Consider the following 23,720-nt stretch of genomic DNA (forward strand, 5'->3'; position numbering starts at 1 on the left):
TCTCATCTCTGAGCGAAGACCTCCCTGCAATTCCTGTCAAGGGCACATGGGTTCTGAGGGTGGCATCAGCTCTGAGGAGGAGGAGACATTCAGAGGAGAAGAGGAGGAGGAGGAGGAGGAGAGACATTCATAAGGAAGCTAGGCCTGTGACTTGAAGGAGTGGAAGGGACAGTGTGCCAGTTCTGAGGCTGGGCCCTAAGAGGCCATGTGTGCTTCTGTTGTTAGGACAACGTGTCAGGGCTAGACCGCTAGGGGGACAGGAGAAACGCATGGCCAAGAGCTGTCCTGCTAGCAGCCAGAAGACCCTCAGAACTGAGAACCCACAGCTGAGCTGCCTAGCAGGTGCATGAACAAGTTCAACCTAAAATGTCCTCATCTCGCCCATTACACAATGGCCCCAAGACCTGTGGACAAAGGACTAATGATAAATAGCTATTCTTTTTAAGGTTTTAGGCTGTTTGTTACACAACAGTAGCAAAGCGATATATCCTAATTATACTCGTAAGGTGATCACGCACACTTATTTCAAGGGGAACACTATTATATTAACAGACTACTTCACTAATATGAGGTTCATATGGCCTATTTTTAAAATAACTATCATTTTTTTGATGCTTGATGGGATTCGTATAAGACAATGCCTCTTGCTGTGATATTAATGCCTCTCTACCAACCTACTACGTTTTTGTAAGAAATGTACATCACGACAGAAAGCGTCAACTCACAGCCCCTCTGCGATGCATTCTAGCGAAAGGACATTTCCCCTTAATTCCTCCTTGTTACTGGTGTTGCCTTCTGGAGTTAAAAAGGTTGGTGGCCTCTCTCTATTTGGTTTAGCTGCAAACAATAAAATCATATGGATTAAAAGTTATGAATATGTATTTCTAGAACCACAGTTCACTGCCTAAGACTCTAATCCCTTTTCAAAACCACTTAACACTGTGGAATTTGTTAAACTACACATCCACACTCTGCCTTACGAACAGCCATCGCTCACTCAGTGAGGAACAGAAGTAATGTGGTTACGTAAGCATGGATAGTAAGGACTATTTTAACTCTTGTGTGTTCTGTTAATTTAGGTTAGGTTTTCATGAATTTTTGGTGGGTTGGCAAATTTTCAAAACGTAGACATACAGGGGAAAGTCACGTTATCAAATTCTCCACCCCTTAAAATTAGTGCTCAGGTCAAAGGGAAAATTAACTATATTCTGGAAGGTGTTAGATTTTTTTCTGAAAACCGTGACTATGATTTTGGTCAGGGACAACATCATAGTCAATTCCATCGACTAATCCTGGAGATAAGATCTATGGTGGAGGTCTAAATGTCAAGACCCACAAGCTGCAAAGGTTTATGGAAAACAAAACAAAACAAGAAAAATACTGAAAGAGGTCTGGCAAATTGTGCGCCCTAAATTAAGAATAATGAATTGTCAAATAAATTGCAATTGGTTTCATCAATGAAAAAATAAAGAGGGCTCAAGTCAGGCCATCTTCTTTTTTACAGAAACTTTGCCTAAATGTGGCCTTATCTTCTGATGGCCTCTCAGAAACCCTTAAGGTAGGAATTATATCATCTTAAGATTCTATAACCATTTACAGTTTTCAACACTATTTAAGTTCATTATCTATTTGATGCTCCCAAAATCTGAGTGAAAGGTAATATATACGAGGGGTGCCTGGGTGGCTCAGCTGGTTAGGCATTCGACTCTTGATTTTGGCTCAGGTCATGATCTTGTGGTTTGTGAGTTCAAGACCCATGGTGGGCTCTGTGCTGACAGGGTGGAGCCTGCTTGGGATTCTCTCTCTCCTTCCCTTTCTCTACCCCTTCCTGGTTTGCACTTTCTCTCTCCAAATAATAAATAAATAAACTTAAAAAAGGTTATATGTGAATTATTTTCATTTCTCAGAAGAAAAAAAACCTGAATACCAAGGAAGGTATTATTTGAGAGGACTCAGAATTTTCCTAGGACTTTAGAAATTGTGGAGGAAACCTTATGTCTCTGAAATCACTTTGGGAATGGTTTCGAGGCCCATCTTTATCATAAGTATATTAAAATAAAATAAAATGAAATAAAATAAAATGAAATAGTAAGGCAGGAGTTGTGATATGCCTACTCTGGTCATTGATAGTACCTTAATATTTTTTACTTTATGTCTCAAGGGTAAAAAGTTAATATGACAGAAATTCTGCCTTAGAGATAATTAAAAGGACCCGTATCCAGAAACCACCATTTTCATGGATAGACTATATTTGAGAGTCACATTTCCCTTAAGGAAATGAAATTCTTTTCTTTTTAAAAGAACCTTAATCGTAAATGCTCTATTCTTAAAAAGATAATTTCCACTGGAGACAGTGACTTGGTTTTAAACCAAACTGAAAGAAATACTATTGCTGATCAGATGACGTTGATAATGTCACGTGAAAACACATGGAAAGTGTGATGATTTACTATCAAAATCTGCTTAATGTTAGTTGCTAACGATTACTTTAAGACTTTGATGAGTTAGTATTCTAGCAGGTTAATGCACCTTTATTTGATTAATGAGAAAAGTTTGTGAACAAGACACAAAATGAAAAATATAATTCTGAACATACATGAATGGTTTTTTTCCCCAAATCATGTGAAATGGTGCTTTACATAAAAACAGAGATAATAACTTTCATTATTATACATACACCGTGGAAAATGTTTTAGTGACATGACATAAGTTTATAACTAAATTTCCCAGAAAACATACATTTGTTCCAGCGGTATTAAACACATAACTAGGAATTTCACGAAGATATAAGGTTAAACAGCTATGGAGGTGAAGTTAGTGGACTAAATTCTACAATGAAGGAGAGAAATATCAGTTACAGTCACCGTAACTCACCACTATAAAACTCAGTGTCACTCAAATTAGCAGCTATAGTGTCATTCAATTCATCCACTGAAATAAACAGAATATTATGAAGAATGCAAGAAGTAGGGGAGAAGGCACTACATAAAAGTATCGGGCAACAAAAGCAAACACAGACAGCCTCGCTGACCAAGTGCCGTCCCTACCAAGCAAATACAGACTTTTACAGTGTACATGACTAACTGATTAATTCACTCAGCCATCCCCCCAACCAGTAACCTAGGAACACACAGCTGAAGCCTCAGGACTGCCAATCAAAGGCAGCGTGGATGGGGCGCCTGGGTGGCTCAGTCGGTTAAACATCCGACACTTGATCTCGGCTCGGGTCATGCTCTCATGGGTTTGTGAGTTCGAGCCCCGTGTCGGGCTCTGCGCTGACAGCACGTAGTCTGCTTGGGATTCCCTCTCTCCCTTCCTCCGCCCCTCCCCCTCTGGTATTCTCTCTCTCTCTCTCTCTCTCTCTCTCTCAAAATAAATAAAAACTTGAAAAAATTTTTAAAAATAAAGGCATTGTGGGGCATAATGCACACACAAACGCTCAAGATACCAAGTAGATTCAGAAAGTTACCGTGGAAACAACAACGAATGTAAAATACAGTATTTCGGTTATGCGTGCTCTTTATATATCAACACTTCTGTAACTAACTCTTCGCGGGTAGTTTCCTTATCAATGACGCTGTTTACTTCAACGTCAGTAGTATTTAATAGTTAGTGTATTTTATGCATACTTGTAAACATCATTGCAAGATAGAGATGCAGGAGGTTGAGCTCTTACCTGAAATCACCTTGACCGAAATAGGCTGCTTCTGCTGTATGGTTTGAGTATGATTAAATCTGGCATAACAGATATAGTCTTCACGGGTATCCTCCGGGAGAACGTTGGAGAAATAAAGGTCTCCATTCAGACCCTGAGAAACCCTCTCGCTTTGTGGAAGTCTTTGAAAGGCTGGGGAAAAGTCAGAGAGAAATCCAGATCATTCCATCACAGAGTGGCCACTTTCCCAACGACCAGGACAGAGGTATCTACTAATAGTTTGGTGAACCTCAGTGGAACGTTTTCCCCTATGAAGCTCTTCAAGTAAAATAATGGTAAAAACAACAACAGCGTGAGACATGAAAACTCCAGCTGTGCCTGCCAGTCCCTAATTTCTCTGCAGCAGGGGCATTAGGGAGATTAGAATTGCACAGTCATGTGCATCCAGCAAGTGTAAACCCAAAAACTGCTTTACAAAAGAGTTTGCGGGACTCTTCCTAATATTTGTATCAGTCCCTAAATGTTAAACACACATACACACATATCTTAGAAAATGCGTTAAAAAAGCTTGTAAGGTGGGTGGCTCAGCGGGTTAAGTGCCTGAATTCGGTTCAGGTCATGATCTCGTGTTCGTGGGTTGGAGCCCTACATCGGGGCTCTGTGCTGATAGCCAGGAGCCTGGAACCTGCGTCGGATTCTGTGTCTCCCTCTCTCTCTGCCCCCTCCCCACTCGCACTCTGTCTCTCTCATTAAAAAAAAAAAAAAAAAAAAAAAAAAAAAAAGCCTTGTTAGAATGTTAACTTGGGCTGCCTCTACCTGCCGGGTCAGACACCAAATACTGTGAGAGCACCTAACCGTGAGCTAGGTCCCATGCGAGGCACCCTGCGTCCCAGGCTCCTTGTCAGAGCCCGTGGCCTCACTGAAGAATCAGGTAGCACTTGGGCAATTAACAGCAGACTGCAGACGAGCCCCTCAGAGGCCGCCTCACCCCCACCTGAGCTACTTTTTCTTCGTGGAGTTACATCACCTTCTACCCTGCGACATATTTTACTTGCCCTGCGTGCAGATTATGGCGTGTCTTTGTGCCCTAGGATTTAGTTTGCAGGAGGGCAGAGACAGTCTGCTGAGTTTGCTGTCCTGGTACTGAGACCGCACTGGGCCCTTACTAGGGGCTCTGTGATTAAATAAAATTAAAGTCAGCCCTCTGACTTTCCAGGTTCATGCTTAACAGTTTATTTCCCCTCAGGGCCAGTTAAGGAACTGTCCAGCCTCAGACACTGAAGGAAGATTTTCTTTTCTTGTCTTATCTTTTTTTTTTTTTTAAGTTTATTTTTTGAGAGAGGGAGAGAGAGAGCACAAGTGGGGGAAGAATAGATCAAGAGAGGGAGAGAGACAAAGAATCCCAAACAGGCCCCCAGCTGTCAGTGCAAAGCCCTGTGTGGGGCTCGAACTCACAAGCTGTGAGATCATGACCTGAGCTGAAATCAAGAGTCGGACACTTAACTGACTGAGCCACTCGGGTGCCCCAAGGAAGATTTCCTAAGTAGGTGAAAGGTTTGGAGAAGTGGGGCCTCTGATCTATGCATGAATTTACACTGGGCTTGAAGATTCTGCCCCAGTCCCCAGAGCCCTGAGAGTTCTGTGCCTCTGAAATGAGAGCACTAGTCAACCTGTCCATCCTCGCAGCCCCGGGCCAGGTGTTCTATCTTCTGGAGAATTCTCCAGTCTGAGCCAAGCAGTGGCTCCCCCTGCATAAGGTGTCCCACCTAACATTACACAAAATGCAGAATTCTGATTGAAGGCCTGAAGCTCCTTTGGGCAGGGAAATGTGGAGCCAGAGTTTGAAAGAACACTGGTTAGCCATGTTAGTCAAGTTCTTGGTCAAGATGGGGGTCTGGCAGGTGGTTGGAAACCCATGATTATAGGCCACGAGTCCCCACGGAAGTGATTGTTTTAAAAATAACTCAGGAAAATACGGTACATTTATTGAATGAATACAAAGAGTTAAAGACAAGCACGCATTTATTCTTTTCTAATCCTCCTGCTGTATTTTATTACGGATAGGTGTTGGCAGATCAAATTAACGGGAGCAGGCCTTTGAGAGGGTGCTAGCACTTGCCCATAGAGTGCCTTTGCCTTATACTTAGGAAAAAAAATGCATGCAGATAGGAATAACTTGACAACGTCATCTTGCAAGAAGAATGCTACACAAATCTGATTTTTTCCCTCGTATTCCAGATGCAATTTCATTTGAAAGGTGAAGGCTTTGCCAACAGCCTAAAATGTATGTACATTACACAGCCAGCAGTGCAATATGGGGAAAAAAGACATATTCTCGTGATTGTGAAACTTTGCATGTATTTGTCTGCTTATTAAGTGAAAAGGTCATCATTTCTGAAGAAGAACCAAGTACTGGGCCTCGTTTGGACAGTTGACATTTGGATACTGTTATTTTTGAAGTCATACACCGCTCATTTATATTTGATTTGTTGCCGCTTCTTTCTAAACCTGTTAAAAAGCTGTTATGGGGATGCCTGGGTGGCTCAGTCGGTTAAGCGTCTGACTTTGGCTCAGATCATGATGTCGCAGTTTGTGAGTTCGAACCCTGTGTCGGGCTGTGTGCTGACAGCTCAGAGCCTGGAGCCTGCTTCAGATTCTGTGTCCTCCCTCTCCCCTCTCCTCCCCTGCTCATGCTCTGTCTCTCTCTCTCTCTCTCTCTCTCTCTCTCTCTCTCTCAAAAATAAACATTAAAAAAAAGCTGTTATGCAACAACAGGAAAATATGTTTGCTCATTTATGCACTTGTATGTTTATTTTTCATTGCATTGTGAGGTTTTCTCGGAGTAATTTCATAGAAGAGTTGAATATGGCAATTAAATATCAGAGCTAAATTTTCTCTTCAGTAATGCGTAACGTCTGTGAATTCAGAGGAAATCATGTTGCTGAAAATAGACTATATTCCCTACAGATATTTTGCATTCTTTCCCACCATTCCACGTACAGGACTCTTGTCGAGGTCAACGGTGATCTCCATGTTGCCAAATTCAACAGCTGTTTTTCAGTCGGATCAGAAGTTATCTGATCTTTTGAAACGGTTGATTGTTCTGACTTCTCGACACTTGGCTTCCCTTTATCCCGAGGACCCAGCTCTATCTTCTTACCTCGGTGACTTCTCCTTCTCATCTATCTGCTTGGCTGGTTTCTCCTCCAGGTTTCCCTGGGGGGCTCCTGGTCTCTACACCTGGCTCTCTTACAGGCCCCTCACATCCTAAACCTTGGCTTCCCTATCACCAAGCAGAACCACGTGTCCCTTTAAGAAACTATTAGCACAGGAGGTTTGGGAGGGCAGGAGAGGCAGCAAAAAAAAAAAAAAAAAAAAAAAAAAAAAAAAACTCCCTCAAGGTTAGGGATGGAGCAGACATATATTCAAGTGCCTAATGGATGACTCCATTCTCTGTGCCCCGGTTTCCTCATCTAAAAGTAGAAAGATGAGGGGCACCTGGGTGGCTCAGTCGTCAAGCGTCCGACTCTTGGTTTCTGCTCAGGTCATGATCTCACAGTTTGTGAGATCAAGCCCCACACCCTGTCCTGCGCTGAGAGCACAGAGCCTGCTGGGGATTCTCTCTCTCCCTCTCTCTGCTCCTTCCTGGCTTGTTCTCTCTCTCTCTCTCTCTCAAAAACAAATGAATAAACTTTAATAAAATAAAATAAAATAAAATAAAATAAAATAAAATAAAATAAAATAAAAGTGAAAAGATGAGAAGATGCTCATCAGAGAAATGTAAATGAAAACCACAGGTTTAATTACCTCACACCTGTCAGAATGGCTATTATCAAAAAAACAAAAACGAGTGTTGGAGAGGAGGTGGAGAAAAGGGACCCTTCATGCACTGCTAGCGGGAATGTAAACTGGCACAGCCAATACGGAAAATAGTATGTCATTTCCTCAAAAACTTAAACACAGAGCTACTCTACAATCTAGTAATTCCACTTCTGTGTACTTATCCAAAGAAAATGAAAATCAGAGATATGTACTCCCCCATGTTACTGCAGCATTATTTACAACAGCCAACATATGGAAGCAGCCCAAGTGTCCATCGACAGATGAATGGATTAGAGAAGAAGTGGTATACACACACACACACACACACACACACACACACACACACACACACACACATATACGTGTGGCATATATATACATATATGTGAGATACACACACACACACACACACACACAGTGGAATACCACTCAACATTAAAAACGATGAGATCTTGCCATTTGCGGCAATATGGATGGACCCAGAGAGTATTATGCTAAGCGAAATTAATCAGACAAATACCGTATGATTCTGCTTATATGTGGAATCTAAAAAACAAAACAGATACAGGAAACAAACTGTTGGTTGCCAGAAGGAGGGGTTGTAAGGTGGGCAAAATAGATGAAGGGCATTAAGAAGTACAAACTTCCAGTAATAAGTAAGTCATGGGAGGTAATGTGCAGCCCAGGGAATAAGTCAGTAATATTGTAATAACTCTGTACAGTGACGGATGGTAACTAGGCTTATCGTGGGGATCATTTTATAATGTATAAAAATATGAAATCACTATAATGTACACGTGCAACTAACAGGACATGGTATGTTTATTACATGCCAATAAAAATTTTTTTTTAAATAAAAGGTAAAAGAATATAGCAGACATGCCTCATGGGGTTGTTGTAAAAAACTGGTGAGATAACTCACATAAAGATCTCAGCAAAGGGACTGGCACTTAGTAAATACCCAATAAATATTAGTTGTTGTTGGTGATAAAAAAAAAAAAAAAACTTGAAGGGGCATCTGGGTGACTCAGTTGGTTAAGCCTCTGACTTTGGCTCAGGTAGTCATCTTGCGGTTCGTGGGTTCGAGCCCTGGTCAGGATCTGTGCTGACAGCTCACAGAGCCTGGAGTCTGCTTTGGAATCTGGGAATTTGGTTTATTTAGAGCAATGTCCGGTTCACAGTAGGTGCTCAAGAAAATCATGTTGCACATGACATGTTGTTTCTTTCAATGAGTATTTATTCTGAGCATCTCTGAAACATTTTATAAACGTTTTATGAATCACGAGAGCTAACAACTTATTGTGACAGCAAGAACCTTGAAGAAAGTTCATATTTTTAAAATTTACAATTATCTGGGTTGCCTGAGTAGCTCAGTTGGTTGAGAGTCTGACTCTTGATTTTGGCTCAGGTCATGATCTCACGGTTCATGAGTTGGAGCCCCGCATCAGGCTCCACACTGACAGTGTAGAGCCTGGTTGGGATTCTCTCCCTCTTCTTCTGCCCCTCCCACGCACTCTCTCAAAATAAATAAATGAACTTAAAAACATTTTAAACTTACAATTATCCATCCAGAATATTATAGGTGGTGGTAATCCAAGTGGGGGTCTGCAGGGAAGGACCAGAGACTGGCCATTTCGAAGTGTTATTGGTTCAAGTTTTTCTTTGGTCCACAACGGTGACCCTAGGATATAAAATAATAACTTCTAAGTTATCTCTGCATTGAAAAATAAAAAGAGCACTGGAAAGAAAGACAAAATAAACTTTGGGGAAACAGTAACTCAGAATTTATAGGCATTAAGATAACAAGGGAATAATTTTTAAATACAATGTTAAAAGTCAAAATGTGATGATTTTCACTCACTGCCATTAATAGTATAAATGCAGACTCAGCAATTCCATGTTTAAAAATCTGTATTATTCAATAAATCATTAAGAAGATACATAATAATTTCGCTATAAGCGTGTTCTTCACAAAAGAATGGAAAACTCTAGGGGTACCCAGAGGGGCTCAGTTGATTGAGCATCTGACTCTTGATTTGGGCTCAGGTCATGATCCCAGGGTTATGGAATCGAGCCCACGCTCAGCACGGAGCGTGCATGAGATTCTCTCTTACCCTCTGCCCCTCCCCAGTGCATCCACTCTCTTTCACTCTCTCAAAAGAAAAAAAAAAAAAAGACTAGAGAACACCAAATGTCAAAAGATTTGTTAAATAATTGTATATATACACCTGTGAGTATCATACAATATTATATATTAAGTATCCTTATTTATAATAAGATTGATATGAGAATATATATTATATGCAGGTAAGTCAGAATAGGTTATAAAATAGTACTTCAGAATGAGCTCATTTGGAACACATACATACATATCTGCCTAGAAAACATGGAAAGAGTAGTGGTTACTAGATTGAGTGGAAGGATTCATGCGTGATTTTTCAATTTCTTTTTTTGTTATTTGTAATTTTTTCCAATGATGAACACAGGGAATAAAAACGGTTTTTAAACTGACCATAATTGCAAGTGGTTACTGTTCTTTAAATACGTGCTGTTTGAGTACACGTTGTTGAGACACCACGGGTAGTAACTACTGTAAAAAGAGCCATAAGAATATCGAGGCTTGAGGCCACTCTATTTCCAGGGAATCTTTGACACGAAAATGTTAATTACCCATTATCCATTTCATAACGAATTTATTTCCATCTGGCTGTCGGAAGTTGGTCCATACACAAGATACGTGAGAAATTAGTAATTTGATCAATTCAGGAAATTGATAATCAATAATTTGATCAATTTATTGTGACAGCAAACAATCATAAGAACCTTGAAGAAAGTTCATATATTTAAAACTTACAATTATCAGGAAAGAAACGCTTTTCTTACTACTGGTGTTTTTTTTTATTCTGGACTTGCCGAAAAGACATCCTGGGTTGGCAAAGCACTGGGCTGAGGAACTTAGGGTACAGTGGAAAGGAGCGATAATTTTCACACAAAACAAGGTGAGAGTATTAGAATCAATGGCACTGCTTTCTTGTGCCAGCATCTGGATGACGTGACAGATGCTGAGTCTCAGAGCCACCTTTTAAATAGTGTCCTGTTGGATGGACAAGTCCCACTTACTGGATGGACGGACAACAATATTATTAGAAATTGCTGCTCCGCGTTCGTTCCTGGCAGTACATTGATAAACCCCTTCGTAGGTCTCTGCTTTCCCTTCGCTCATGATGTTGATTGTGAGGGTTCCTGAGCCGGGCTTCATGGTGACCAGAGGGTCCTTATCTATGTCAAAATGAGTCCCATTTCGGGTCCAGGAGAAGCTACCCAACACATAAAGGATTAAGCTTGTTAACAGTCAAGAAAAAACAGGATTACTTACTCTTTAACAAATTCCTAGCAGTTCTGTAGGTTTCCAGAAATAGTGATTAGATGGTAATGTTCAGGAAAAGAGCGACAGTCTCCGTACCTAAAATGTTTCACTGAATCGTGACTTAGAAAAAAGTGCTGGCCATACATTTTAAGGTACATGTCTTCACTGGAACTAGCTGAAATCTGTCTCAAGGAAATCATCACACAAATTGCCTGTCATTTTTCAAAGAAAATACAGAAAGTAGGTCTCCAGGGCACGCTCTCTTAGAGTTTTATTAGCATTTTTATTGTAAACTCCATTGTTCACAGAGTTGATAACCTGTCTATAAAATTTTGCCCTGGGCTGCAACGTGACAAGAAAGGCTTTCCCAAGTACTAATACATGTGTGCATTTGAAAGTGATCAGAGCAGTTTCAAGTTACCGAAATGCAAAGTGTAAGTTGGGGGCGGGGGGGCGAAGTAGGAGGAGTTCAGTTCTGTTTTCAAGGTTGGTTATCAAAAGTGGTAACTCGATAAAAAATACATTTTGAGAATTTTCAGTTCTAGAGATGGTTTTGTAAATTTCTTAGGAAGTATTCCAAATTGCCAATTGAAATTCTTCTTTTTCAGTTTTTTTTTATACAAAAGACTGCCTTATAGAAGTCACCGCGCCCATGTAATTAAATACTTTATAACTAGTCATACATCAAAGTGGCCATGCTCATACCAAGGCATGAATCTCGAAACTTCACTATGTTTTCCTGGACCACTTAGATTTCTCTTCCCATCGCTTATCCTTGCGTCAGGGGTTGACCCAACATCTGGGGGCAGGAGGTGGCAGGGGATGGGGGGGCACGGAGGAGGCAGGGGCCAGGAATGCTGCTAAAGATCCAACAGCCCTGTCCCCACAACAAAAAACTATCTGGCCCCAAATAGTAGTGCTGAGGGGGAGAAATCCTGCCTTACAGGGAGTCTCAGGAAGTATTATGTCAGTGTGAAACGGAAGGGGAACTCCATGAAATGACATCACACTCGGGCTCAGTGCCAGAGGTTTCCAATAATATGGCAGAACGGACTGCTTTGAAGCAAACCTCTGATGGATGTTTTTGACATACTTAAGTATTTACCAGGTAATCTTTTTCTCAGGCGCCAATCTGTGACAATTGGGTAAGCCTGGCAATAGACTCAGAATTGAAAGCTCTAGAGGGCACCTGGGTGGCTCAGTCGGTTAAGCGTCTGACTTCGGTTCAGGTCATGATCTCACGGTTCGTGAGTTCAAGCCCCACGTTGGGCTCTGTGCTGAGAGCTCAGAGCCTGGAGCCTGCTTCGGATTCTGTCTCCCTCTCTCTTTGTCCCGCCCCCACTCATGCTCTGTCTCTCAAAAAAACATAAGCATCGAAAAAAAATTTAAGGAAATGAAAAATCTAGAAACTTTCACTTCCTTCTTACTTAAAAATCCACATTACATTTTAATAATAGTAACCCAACTCTCCTAAACTCCCATATGTTACTGCAGAAGTGACAGTATTTGCTAATCAGCTGAGGGACCTTGGCTACGTTGCCAAGCATTACCAGGCATCAGTTTCCCGTCTATAAAATCTATCAGTTGGACCAGATAACCTCTCACGTCTCTCCCACCTCTAAAATGCTGTGCAATGCTCATGCCAAGATCCATATGGAGAATCCGGAGTGCTGAGCCCTGCCAAGTCTGAAAACCCACTTAGGGCTATTTTATAGACCTCTCCAGAGCAAGCACAGATCTTTGAAGTCACTAAATTCAACTTCCTTATTTTACAGATGAAGAAATGAGGCCCAGAGAAAAATGGGTGCGTCCATGTTACAAGGGCAGGAGAGCCATTAGAAGAAGGCTTTTCTCCACATCTTGCTACCATTTTTTGAGCATTTTGTGAAGGGTGTGAGTACAGAAATGCAATTTATGTGGGTTTCCAAGAAGAACACTCTTTTATTCATCAGAAAGACAAAACCATGAGCCTACACATGATACTTCAGAGATAGGCAGGACCTGAAATTAACTTCAATATTAATAGCGATGCTTATTTCCAGTTGTGGAACAGAGCAGAAATCACACCCACCTTGGAGGAGGCTTCCCTTTGGCCTCACACTGGATCACAATATTCTCTCGAGGGTCAATAATGTAATCTTTTGGAGACTGTTGAGTAATGGTTGGAGGCTGTACCACTTAATTGTAGAAAGAAGAATAATGTAAAGAAATCATTTAAGATCATCGTAAAAATCATTCTGTCTATATCCAAGTCACCCACCCCACACTAAATATGCTCCAAATGCTTTTAGCAATTTCTACGGTGGCAGCACAAACCTCATTAGATTTTCAGCAAAACGTCTCCTAAAACTTTGAAGTCAAGGCACAACTTCCTTTTGGTGACTTTATATGGACTCACAGAGCCCATTTTCCCCAACTAAGAGTTTGGAAAAACAATCACCAAGACAAGCTTGATATTAAGACAGTTTCTTTTCTGATGTAACAATGAGAAATTCTTCTGATTTTTTTTTTGGCTCAAATAATGCTTCTCAGTAAAATTTAAGTTAGGAGGTAAACGGGCATTTCTTAGGAGAGAGTAACTGACTTATAGTTCATTAGTGTGCTAATGTAAATTAATATACATTGGGAACAAATCAATTTGAGAAGTTACCATTTAAAAATGGTTAAATCAGAGAGTCGGCATGTCTTATCAGAGGCAGGTGGTAGGTGACTACCAGCAGCAAAGATAAAACAGTCTCCTTTAGAAGATCAGCGGAATTGGGACGTGCTCTGTTACAGGAGACAGCATTTCCGTTTTGCTCTTTAAAGGGTTATCCTATCATTCATTTTCAAATCGTATGAGGAACATTCTGAGTTCTGACCCAGAACAATTAAATCCGAAGGAAGCTGGTATCTGCACGTCCAGTGCTCAAGTTACTCGTAAGATCACCACGTCCTTCGTGTGAAATCAGAATCACAGAATGTAAGAACAGGAAGGAAGTGGGGAAATAATCTATTTCAACCTCGTTTATTGCTCAGGGCAACAAAATGGCTTGACTAGGAAGGCACATGGCAGAGAAGAGAACCAAACTCTCCCCGTAGGAGCCACTGCCTTGTACGATGACAGGGAAAGCCATTTACACAGACCAGTGGTTTTCAACCTAGGGTCCCCTCGGGGGACACAGGGCCATTCTGGAGGCCATTGTGGTTGTCACCACTGGGCGGGGAGGTGGTACTGCAATCTGTTGGGCAGAGGCCAGAGATGCTGCTAAACACCTTACAGGACAGTCCGCCCCACTCCCACTGCCACCTAGATCATTCCAGCTGTTCATATTCCAGCTCTTCCCTTTCCTCCGTGCCCATGCTCTGTGCTTTGTGAAACCTCTTCCACCTGCCAACCGATCACTTCCTGAAGCTTAGTAATTGCCCTCTGCTCTTGTCTTTCTTTACCGTGGTTAATTGTTGCCAGAGCTAACTTTACCACTTCTGCGCCTAATGTCCCATGCATCTGCAAATGTCTCTCTGTTCGCTTGTTTTGTCTCTGGTCTTGCTGCTGTCCACCACAACAGACACGACAATGCTGGCTCTGACTAAATATCCAAATAACACCAAAGGACAGATGAAAAGCAGAGCTCATGACTGCCCTCTCTTACTGCGCACCTACTAAATGCTGGATACTCAGCACTATCATTTCCTCCTCCATTTAGCAAGAGCCGCCCCTGTCTCCTGCTCCCACTCAGCCGGCTGCTCGTCCTCACCTCCGCCACCTTACAAGGAACACTCACTCCTGCTGCCCTATCAGTTCCCGGTGCTGGTTAGCACTTTGGTCTGGGGGTTAAGAACCAGTCTGTTTGCTTCTTACCAGCTGTTGAGACTTCAAGCCAGTTTCTTAACTGCTGCAAGCCCTTAGTTCCTTAGAGGGAAAATGGGGCTTAAAAGGGGTATCTATGGTGTCTACCTCCAAGGGTCACCAGGAGGATGAACTTAAAGAACGTGTGTAAAGTTCTTTTGCCAATACTGTAGTGGTTCAGCGTTAGCTAGGTGTAAATTATGATCACAATCATTTTTATTTGGACAAGCTTCATCTTTGAGTAATCTTTTAGGCTCCAGGAATATAGAGTTTGGGATGACAGACAGAAGCCTGGAATTTCACACCTGAATGGTGGACACCCAGGTGGCCGATGGGGGGACTGTTGGGGTGACTCAGTCCAATTCCTTGTATTTTTCTGCAAGTGACAGAGGTCTGTCTGGTGGTTTCAGACCCAGAACTTGTGTTCACACGTCTGCAGGAGAGCCCGTTCAATGCCATTTCTGACCTGCCAGGAGTGTACTGCTTACCCACACCTCAGAACAGCGCGTAGGTCCCCTGGCAACGAACAAATGCTTCGAAGCGATAGGGGGAAAGGTGATTTTACATGGTTTTCCTGGTTAATCCAATCTCAAAGGATCTTTCAAATGCCTGAAAACTTTTTTTCTTTAACTCTTTTTTAGGTAGATACTAGATGTTGCCCCACTCACTGCCCAAGACAGCAGAAGTTTTGCTTAGAGCAAGCCACTCGGAGACGATGTGAGCGGGGACTGCTTATTTGTCGTTTGCACACTTGAAAACAATGTTCAAATTCACTGGAATGTGGATGGAACGCTAGTCCATACAGTCCTCAGGCCGAAGAAGTATGGCAAGGCGTACATATGGCTGCTGACTTGGGTGAAGCCTATGCATATGTGCTCACCTTCTGAAAGATATCAAAAGACAAGCCTTAAGCCCAGCAAGCATTTAATGGCATTTAGAACCAGACAGTAATTTCCTTTAAATTTTGTGAATTTTCTCATTGAGTTACATCAGATGTGAATAAAGCTTGGAAGTTAGTAGAGCAGAATATTGGCAAAAGAAAGAGTAAATACCTGAGTCCTCAGAATTCATGCAGGGATAATATTAAACTTGCTTCTTGGTATTTAAATGCAATGTTTAGCCATAGTAAATGCACATGCTTAAAACGACGTTAGTCACAAATCATAAAGTTGTGCATTCAATTCACAGCATTAATTCAAAAACAAAGACATGGTCAAGTTTTCACACTGCCTAGTAATTACAGAAAGACACTTACAGTCTTCAAGAAGTTTTGCTTTTTCCCCATCAATATCAGCAGGTGAGTGGGCAAACAGGATTAAAGAAAACCAGATGTTAGTAATAAGAACGTTAGAACCCTGGAGACCAAAGGGGCATCTCGTCTATTTGGTTTGACCTAAAAAACCAGTACAGTGAAAATGGCAGTTGTGGAGTCGTAAAAGGAAGACACTCCCAATAATGGTTTTGTTTCCTCCTGTGGCAGCGATCCCGCATAAACATGTGGAAGAACAAAAGGAATGCTGTAGGCAAAAAGAAAAAAAAAAAAAAAAAAAGGATTCTTCTAGGAATGGGGATGGCTAATTCCATTCCATACATGTTGTGCTGGACAAGTAATTATGTTCAATTTGAAAAATAGCTGGAATCTGCAATTAATCTGAGTTGTCACATACTGCGTCGCGTCTGATCCTATTATCCCAGACACCACTATGCACGTGGTCATAATGCCTAACAATGGGACAGCACTACAGTGACAGTGCTCCATCCGTGCCAAACGCAGCACTGATTTTCAGTTGTTTCTATTTCTGTGGTTCGTCTCCAGGTCGGGAATGGAACTTTTCAGCCGGTAGCATTATTTCTGCTTCAGGATCCCTCCTCACCCAAGGGCTGCTAGGACCCACATCAAGGAGCAGCTCATGCAGAAGGGGTGCAGGGGACAGGGGCAGGGAAGAAATTACATTAGCATGCAATTCAAATGATTCTGCAGTGCCGCCTGTCACTTCTACTTGTAAAGGTTAATACAGGAGCGGCATTGTCCGTGACTTTCTTTTCATCATGGTGATGCCTCTTCTCCATTAGCAGCGGTAATTGAGTTAGCCGTAGGTGACTGTTCCCCTCTGATGGTTAGATTAGGCAGTCAGATTAAGGGAGAATATATTTAACACGAGAGAACAAAAGCCCATTTCTCTCAAGGGCTTTTGTCTCTCTCCTGGTAGGGCAAATGCTTACTTAGGCAATCCAACTCCAATGGCCTTAGCCAATCATACGTTTTTGTTTTTGTTTTTGTTTTTAACTGAAATGAAGGGCAATGAATGAATACTTTATGATACTTTATAATACTTTAATAAATAACGAGATGTTGCATTTTATCGTCCTTTAGACCATAGATGCGTGGCAAAGGAGGTCTCCAGGGAGCGGGGCAGACCACGTCCCTTCTTAATGTCTTCCCACTGGCACCTGCAACATCCTTTGGCAAAAAAATGAAATTCCCGACAATGGAACGGCCCCCAAGAAAGAGCTATCTTCCTTGCACCTTGGAAAGCTTGCCAAGCAGATGTCCTATTCAGGAAGCAGATGGATTTAAAGAGGTCACACAGATCAAGAGTAAAGGATGAATCTGAAGTACAGTAATTGTCCACATTTGAAATTCTGCTTCCATTGCAAGAGAAGGGACCGGTTGGAATCCAGCATTATCTTTATTGTTCACTGCCAGGCCACCCAGAAAAGGGAGAGCTCAGCATGTACTCTACTATCAGGAAGGGGCGGTGGGGGGGGGGCTGGAGGCTAAGACAGTAGTCCCCGCTGTCCCATTTTAAATTGTGTTTTTGCAGATGACTTGTTTTCTTCTTAAAATTTACCTTTTGGTCTTTGATCACATCTTTTAAGCCAAAGATCTTTCTCTAGGCTGCAGATAAGACACACGTCCTACATCCAGACTCCTATTTAAAGGGACTTTTGCCTTGTTGGAATCAAGAGAAATGAACTGGGGCACCTGGGTGGCTCAGTCACTTAAGTGTCCGACTTCGGCTCAGGCCATGATCTCACAGTTCGAGGGTTCGAGCTCTGCGTTGGGCTCTGTGTTGACAGCTCAGGGCCTGGAGCCTGCTTCGGATTCTGTGTCCCTTGCTTTCTGTCCCTCCCCCACTCATTCTCTCTCTCTCTCTCTCTCTCTCTCTCTCTCTCTCTCTCAAAAAATAAAATAAAAATTAAAAAATTAAAAAAGAGAGAGAAATGAATTATGGGTAGTTTGGGGATACTGAGGAGCATGGGGTTGGCTTAGAAAACATCCCCCAATCTTTCCAGAGCACCCTGAGCGCATGACGGGAGAGGGTGGAGTAGTGGGGAGGGGATAAGTGGGGACGTCCCCATGGCCGTTTTAAAGTGATTGAGTTTTCTTGCAGGACTGCTTCGATCAAGAGTCGCCTGTTGGATCAGGGGAGCCCACGATTCGCTCCTTTTCCATCCCGGCCCCCCCCCCCGGGGGGTGATGCAAAAGGCACCTGAGGAGGAGGAAGAAAGATAATGATAGGGAGGGGACAATGGTCTGACCAGTTCAATGGCCATTTCTATGGTGAGACTCTTTATAAACACCAGGTGCTTGGAGGTAAAAGCCAAATTAATTTTGATTAGCTTTTCAGTATCACACAGACACCTTCTCCATTCACAGGGCTCACAGTGATGGGAAATGCTGGGGAGGCTTTAACTCCCAGGCCTAACAGCTTTGAAACGTTAATACTTACGATCAAGTGGTACTTCCAGTGCACTAATCATCTGGCACAGGAAGAGAATCAGGGCCACTCTGCCTGCAGGTAAGCGCTTCTTTTTCGGCATTATTTTAAGCTGCGTTAGCTGAACTCCTGCTGAGACCCACAGACTGTATTTCCTTTTCTTCTTTCGCAGAAGATTTGCGCGCAACGTTTAAATAATGTTCATGCGGGGAACTGAAAAAGGGTAGGATAAGAATTATGGTGTATTAAAAAAAAAAAAAAAGAAGGCAACGAGAGGAAGTCTGCAGCACAGAAAATCAGTTCTGTATTATACATGAACTCCAAAAAGGAACTAACGTTTACATATTTAACTCTCAAGGCTGGAATAATCATTTATTCATACGTCAGCTAAAATCAGGTCAGAAGCATTTGTAGTGATGTCACGTAAAATCTGTCTACTTGGCCATCCTTACGGTTTTCCCATTTAAAATATCTGCATTTATATCGGAGGCCTACCACGTCATTCCTAATAGGAAAAAAAGCTGGGCGTATAAATCGATTGGCAACTGAGGGAAGGCGGAAGGCCTAATGGCTTCTCCATGCTAGAGATTATCTTTGGGAAAGTCCAGGGCACTGTGGCAAATTTGCTTCAAACCCCAAACACTCATTTACCAGGTGAACAGCCAACAGTCAGGGCCTTCCCCTTCCCTCGCTGAGACTACGGTGGCAGGCACACCCGAGGCTCCAAGTTCCGGGCCTTTCTCACCACAGTCACCCCCCTCAACAGTGGGATCTACCAAATAAAGTTCAATACATCCTTAAACAGAAAATAGAAAAACTTCAGCGATCTGGTCTCAATTTATCCTGCCAACCTCGTCTTGTCCTGTTGGCATAGAGCTATTTTTTTTGTTTGATAGTCGGCTTCTGCTTCCCTTTCTTGGATCCGTCCTGCAACATGCCCTGAATTTTCCCACCTTCTTGCCTTTGTTCACTGTGTTCCTTCTGCCTGGAATGCCCTCTCCACCATATTTCCCTATCAAAGTCCAAGTTATTTCTGTATAGATCACCTAATATTGAAACATTAGCTGATCAACCACACTAGAAGTCATTTCACCCCCACTAAGAATTCCTGAAATTCCTTTTTAAAAAAACTGTTTATTTATTTTTCAGAGACAGAGATTGTATGAGCGGGGATGGGGCAGAGAGAGAGAGGGAGACACAGAATCCCAAGCAGGCTCCAGGCTCTGAGCTGTCAGCACAGAGCCCGATGCAGGGCTTGAACCCATGAACTGTGAGATCATGACCTGAGCCGAAGTCGGACGCTTAAGTGACTGAGCCACTCAGGCACCCCTGAAATTCCTTGTTTTAATCATTTAATCGTGATGTATATTATACAGATAGATGCAAAGATAAATAGACTTTTTTGATACGCGTGCTCTCTCCCCTACTCCTTCAGGCAAAGGTGGTGCCTCTCCCACTTCTGTATCTCTCTCCCATCACCCAACATAGTGTGCCTCACACATGAACGTGTTCGCCCCACACAGAAGAACATGAGCACACACACAATATAGACCTCTGTCCCACAGCCAACTCCTTCCTGGAATGACAGATTCAATCGTGACTTCTCATTAATGACGACAGAGGGAAGTGACCAATGGCTCTCTCGAGAACGTAGAGGGATGCTGTTGTTGCAGACGACGATAGCTCCCACAGCTTAATTACCGAATGACTTGTGCGATTTTCATTGTCTGTGTAAGTGTGTCTTTTTCTAATATCCATCTTCCCCACTAAACTAAAAGTCTCCTAAAGGGAAGGACTGCACCTTTCCTGTTCCCTATTGTGTCCCCAGAGCCCATCACAGTGCCTGGCACATGGTACAGAGTAAATGAGTATTTGTAGAAAAAAAAAAGAAAGGTTTTGAGAAAGGGGAAAGAAATAGAGATTTCAGATCTTTGAGGATGAGGTTGCATTCAGATAGTCTGACTGCCATCTACCTAAGGCCATATTTATATTTACACTATTGGGTATGAAAACCAAACCCTTGTCTATATGGTCAACTTAGTTCTCCTATCATGCCTATATATGGAATACAGTTTATATGTATAAAAGAAAAATGAAACAATCCGGATGACGTGTTTTACGAGCAACTGAGTTCTGATTTGAACACAATTACAATCATAGCTGGGACACCTTTTGGTAACCAAATACCAAAAGAAGAACTTACTATACTACACAGAGACATTATATGTATATAAATCTGTTTCCTGAATGAAACATCCATATTATGTGGTTTCATTTCAGAGCCAAGAAATTTGTCTTTCCATTTACAATACATGAACAATCACGCCCATCAAACATCGAGAGGCAGATTGAGAAGCCCCTCCAACTATTTCCAACCAAAATATACACCAGGCAGTCTTTCTCTGTGTGCAAAGCATATCTGTATCATTTCATCAGATTTACTTAGGTCTCTCGTGATTTTTCTGTGGAACACTAACTCTGAATTTCAACATAAACTTTAGGGAAAATACAAATAAATGGCGCAAATGACTCTAAAACAAGTGGATGTTACAAACTACACAGATTGAGAGGAAACCACAGAATCCAAGGAAACAATGGCAGGTATTCCTGCTTTCTATGTCAGTTTATTTCACTTAAGTGCCTTACTCTCTGGAAGAGGTGCTGGGGAACGAAAACACTTTCTAAAAGATGCACTAATAAATTATAATGCTCACACGGTCTTAAGCAACCACCTACAATTTCTAAATTCTTAACTTATTATTTACTTTGCCTGCATGCCTTAACTCTTCATCCTTCAAAGAGAGGAAACCGCCAAGCAGTTTCATAGACAAGGAAGTATCTTTCGACCCACTCTACCTTTTCAGACGCTGTAGGGAATAAAATATTGCCGCAAAATCACAGTGTTGCATAAAGAAAAAAATTAAAATTGTAAGAGAAACTGAGAAAGGACTTACTTGAAGAGACATGAGTAAATCCTCACAATGAGAGGGGGTCGTAAGCTAGATGAAGTGTTTCTTCGGAAGTAGTAAGTTAACTGCAACAACTGTGTCCAGTGTAGCTTCTGTTTGGAGAGGACAAAGCCACTGCCCTCCCCATCCTCAGACTCCTGCCTATGGAAAATCACTCACTCCTCCTACATATGCCATCAGAGGTGAAAAACTCCGTGCCTAAGGACAGCATTAGGTCCCCAGCACTCACTCAAAGTGAGAATCAAACACAGCTACAGAAAATTGAGCTTCCTCTCCGTAGGAGTGATGTGCTCGGCATGTCTCACAAAGAAAAACCGCTGCTTCTGTGCTCTCAGTATTGATGTCAACGCCCTGCCCTGCTAGGAGCCCATCTGCCCTGTGGTCCTACCTTGCAAGGTGACGGTCATCCTCTCTTACCCGAGAACTGTGAATCAACTCTACCAGGCTTATGCAATTACATTAAAACGAGTGAAACCGCACTTGGAAGTAGCAGGCATCATGTTCAGTCAAGGCTAACGAGTATGTTAGTACAACACAGCTTGAAATTTACAAAAAAATACCTGCACAGACATTTTAAAGCATGCTTGAATAAGACAAATGATAGGTCGGTCTTTGCAATATTATTCACCCTGATATTTAAAACCACATATACTGTTAAAATGACCCCGGAGTACTGATAAACAGAAAAGCCTTTTAATATTTCTCCTCATTTAACTCCATTCAAAGCAACTCTTTGCCTGTTGCCTCCAGACAGGAAAGAAAAATCTCCCTTCTTTGGTAAACTTTTCATCATTGGAAAAGAAATACAAGTCAAGGTTCCCTTATTTCTTTTTGCCTAAAATACATATTAAATCGTACAGCAAATGCTCCCCTGCATTGTTTACCATGTATTTTAAAAGAATTCATATTAATCCCAAGAAACATAGCTCTTCTGTTACCCGCTTAAGAAGTCTTGTCATTTGAAAGAAAATAAATCTTTGTTTTTCTCTCAAGTGAAAGATGAAATTATTTTCATTAAGAAAATATATCAGCTTTTAACCAGAACTGGAAGGCCATGCATTAATCACCATTTTATTCTGGTCTGTTTGTGCTTTTTTGGCGTCCCAACATGGGTGGTTCAATGCTGACTGTGCAACGTAACACAATCTATTCTCTAAGCCAATAAACAAATATGCTTATGTGACTGGATGCCCTTTGGCACACTAATTGTTGCTTCGGTGACCCATCAGTGTCTGGCCTCACTAACTGGCCACACTAACTGAGTGTGACATCATCTTGACTGTGAAAGGCGTTTTTCAGCAGTCTACTTGGGGATGGTTACTTTCTATATTTTGTTAAATGTTTACCATAAGAATGAGCGCATTAATGTCCATTCTAGCCCATGCTTGTGCTTTTCAATCACAGATTTTTGAGTCTGAGACTATGGAAGGAAGGTCAATGGGAAATGGACAATGACTTTGCATAATGAACACATCAACAAAGTCACACTTAAATCTACACACAACTACATTACCATGAAAACGCTCAGAAAAAGTAGTCTGAGATTATGTGCCCACAGCAATTGTAACGGTCTCTTCAAATAACAAAGCCAACTTTGTGAAGCACCAGGAACATGTTTCTAATTTCCTCCTAGCCCAAAGGGATGTCCTATAGTAGAGTTTCAACAAGGAATCTGGTACCTAGAAGCTAGAATAGTATTCAAGGAAAGATGGACAATTAACAGGTGTTTTTACCCAAATAATAGATGATAGAACACGTCTCGATAACAGTTCAAATCTCCATTCCTCAGAGCACTATAACTGGTTCTCTTATTTGACATCCATAGAAACCCCAGAAAATAGGAAAGCAAGTATGGTGCCCACTTAATAGATGAGAAGAAAAAAAAAAAGCCCATCACAGTGGCTGTGATTCATCGAGCACCTTCCATGTGCCAGGAATCACACGGAGTTTGCTCCACGCATTCACTTATGTCATCTTGCCAATAACCCCAAAAGGTAAACTCTATTACACCTCCCGATTTACTGATAAGGAAGCCGAGGCGCAGAATGGTAAAGTCACCTGCTTAAGGACACACACCTGGTATGTTAAGTGCCAGACCCAGAGCTCCGGTTCCGGGAAGGTCTGGAACTTCCAGCCGGCTCACATCGCCACTCCCTGAGAAGCCCCTGGCATTTCCCTCCCTCTCGTAGTTTCTGATTTTGCATTTAACTAAGAAGCAAGTAGAATTACCAAGTGTAGTCACTGGTGTTAAAAGAAAAAAAAAAAACCCTAATGGTTTCTGAATATAGATATACATATAGAGAGATCAGACAGAAGATCTTCACGGCGCTGCCCATAGCATGACTTCGGGGGCCTC

The 23,720-nt window shown here is 41.9% G+C and overlaps 1 protein-coding gene across 31 annotated transcripts in view; it reads right to left on the bottom strand.

Moving 5' to 3' along the window:
- Positions 1–23,720, bottom strand: part of NRCAM (neuronal cell adhesion molecule) — a 291,038-nt gene that overhangs the window by 61,973 nt on the left and 205,345 nt on the right. For 15 of the 31 annotated variants that reach the window (XR_005789490.1, XR_005789491.1, XM_040472952.1 and 12 more), the window contains 8 exons: positions 18,408–18,608; positions 15,929–15,946; positions 12,916–13,021; positions 10,598–10,794; positions 9,036–9,158; positions 3,677–3,847; positions 2,875–2,931; positions 726–837 (listed from right to left, as the gene is read on the bottom strand). Coding sequence is in view for 29 of the 31 variants with exons in the window: in XM_040472952.1 (XP_040328886.1) it covers positions 726–837; positions 2,875–2,931; positions 3,677–3,847; positions 9,036–9,158; positions 10,598–10,794; positions 12,916–13,021; positions 15,929–15,946; positions 18,408–18,498 (875 nt within the window). In the remaining 2 variants the exon portion in view is untranslated. Of the gene's footprint in view, positions 1–725; positions 838–2,874; positions 2,932–3,676; positions 3,848–9,035; positions 9,159–10,597; positions 10,795–12,915; positions 13,022–15,928; positions 15,947–18,407; positions 18,609–23,720 lie in introns of those variants that run through there. The other 16 variants (XM_040472978.1, XM_040472976.1, XM_040472977.1 and 13 more) reach the window with 6 other exon arrangements.

Source organism: Herpailurus yagouaroundi, unplaced genomic scaffold (genome assembly GCF_014898765.1).
Source record: "Herpailurus yagouaroundi ecotype Mexico unplaced genomic scaffold, PumYag 100, whole genome shotgun sequence".
In the NCBI taxonomy this organism is placed as follows: Eukaryota; Metazoa; Chordata; class Mammalia; order Carnivora; family Felidae; genus Herpailurus; species Herpailurus yagouaroundi.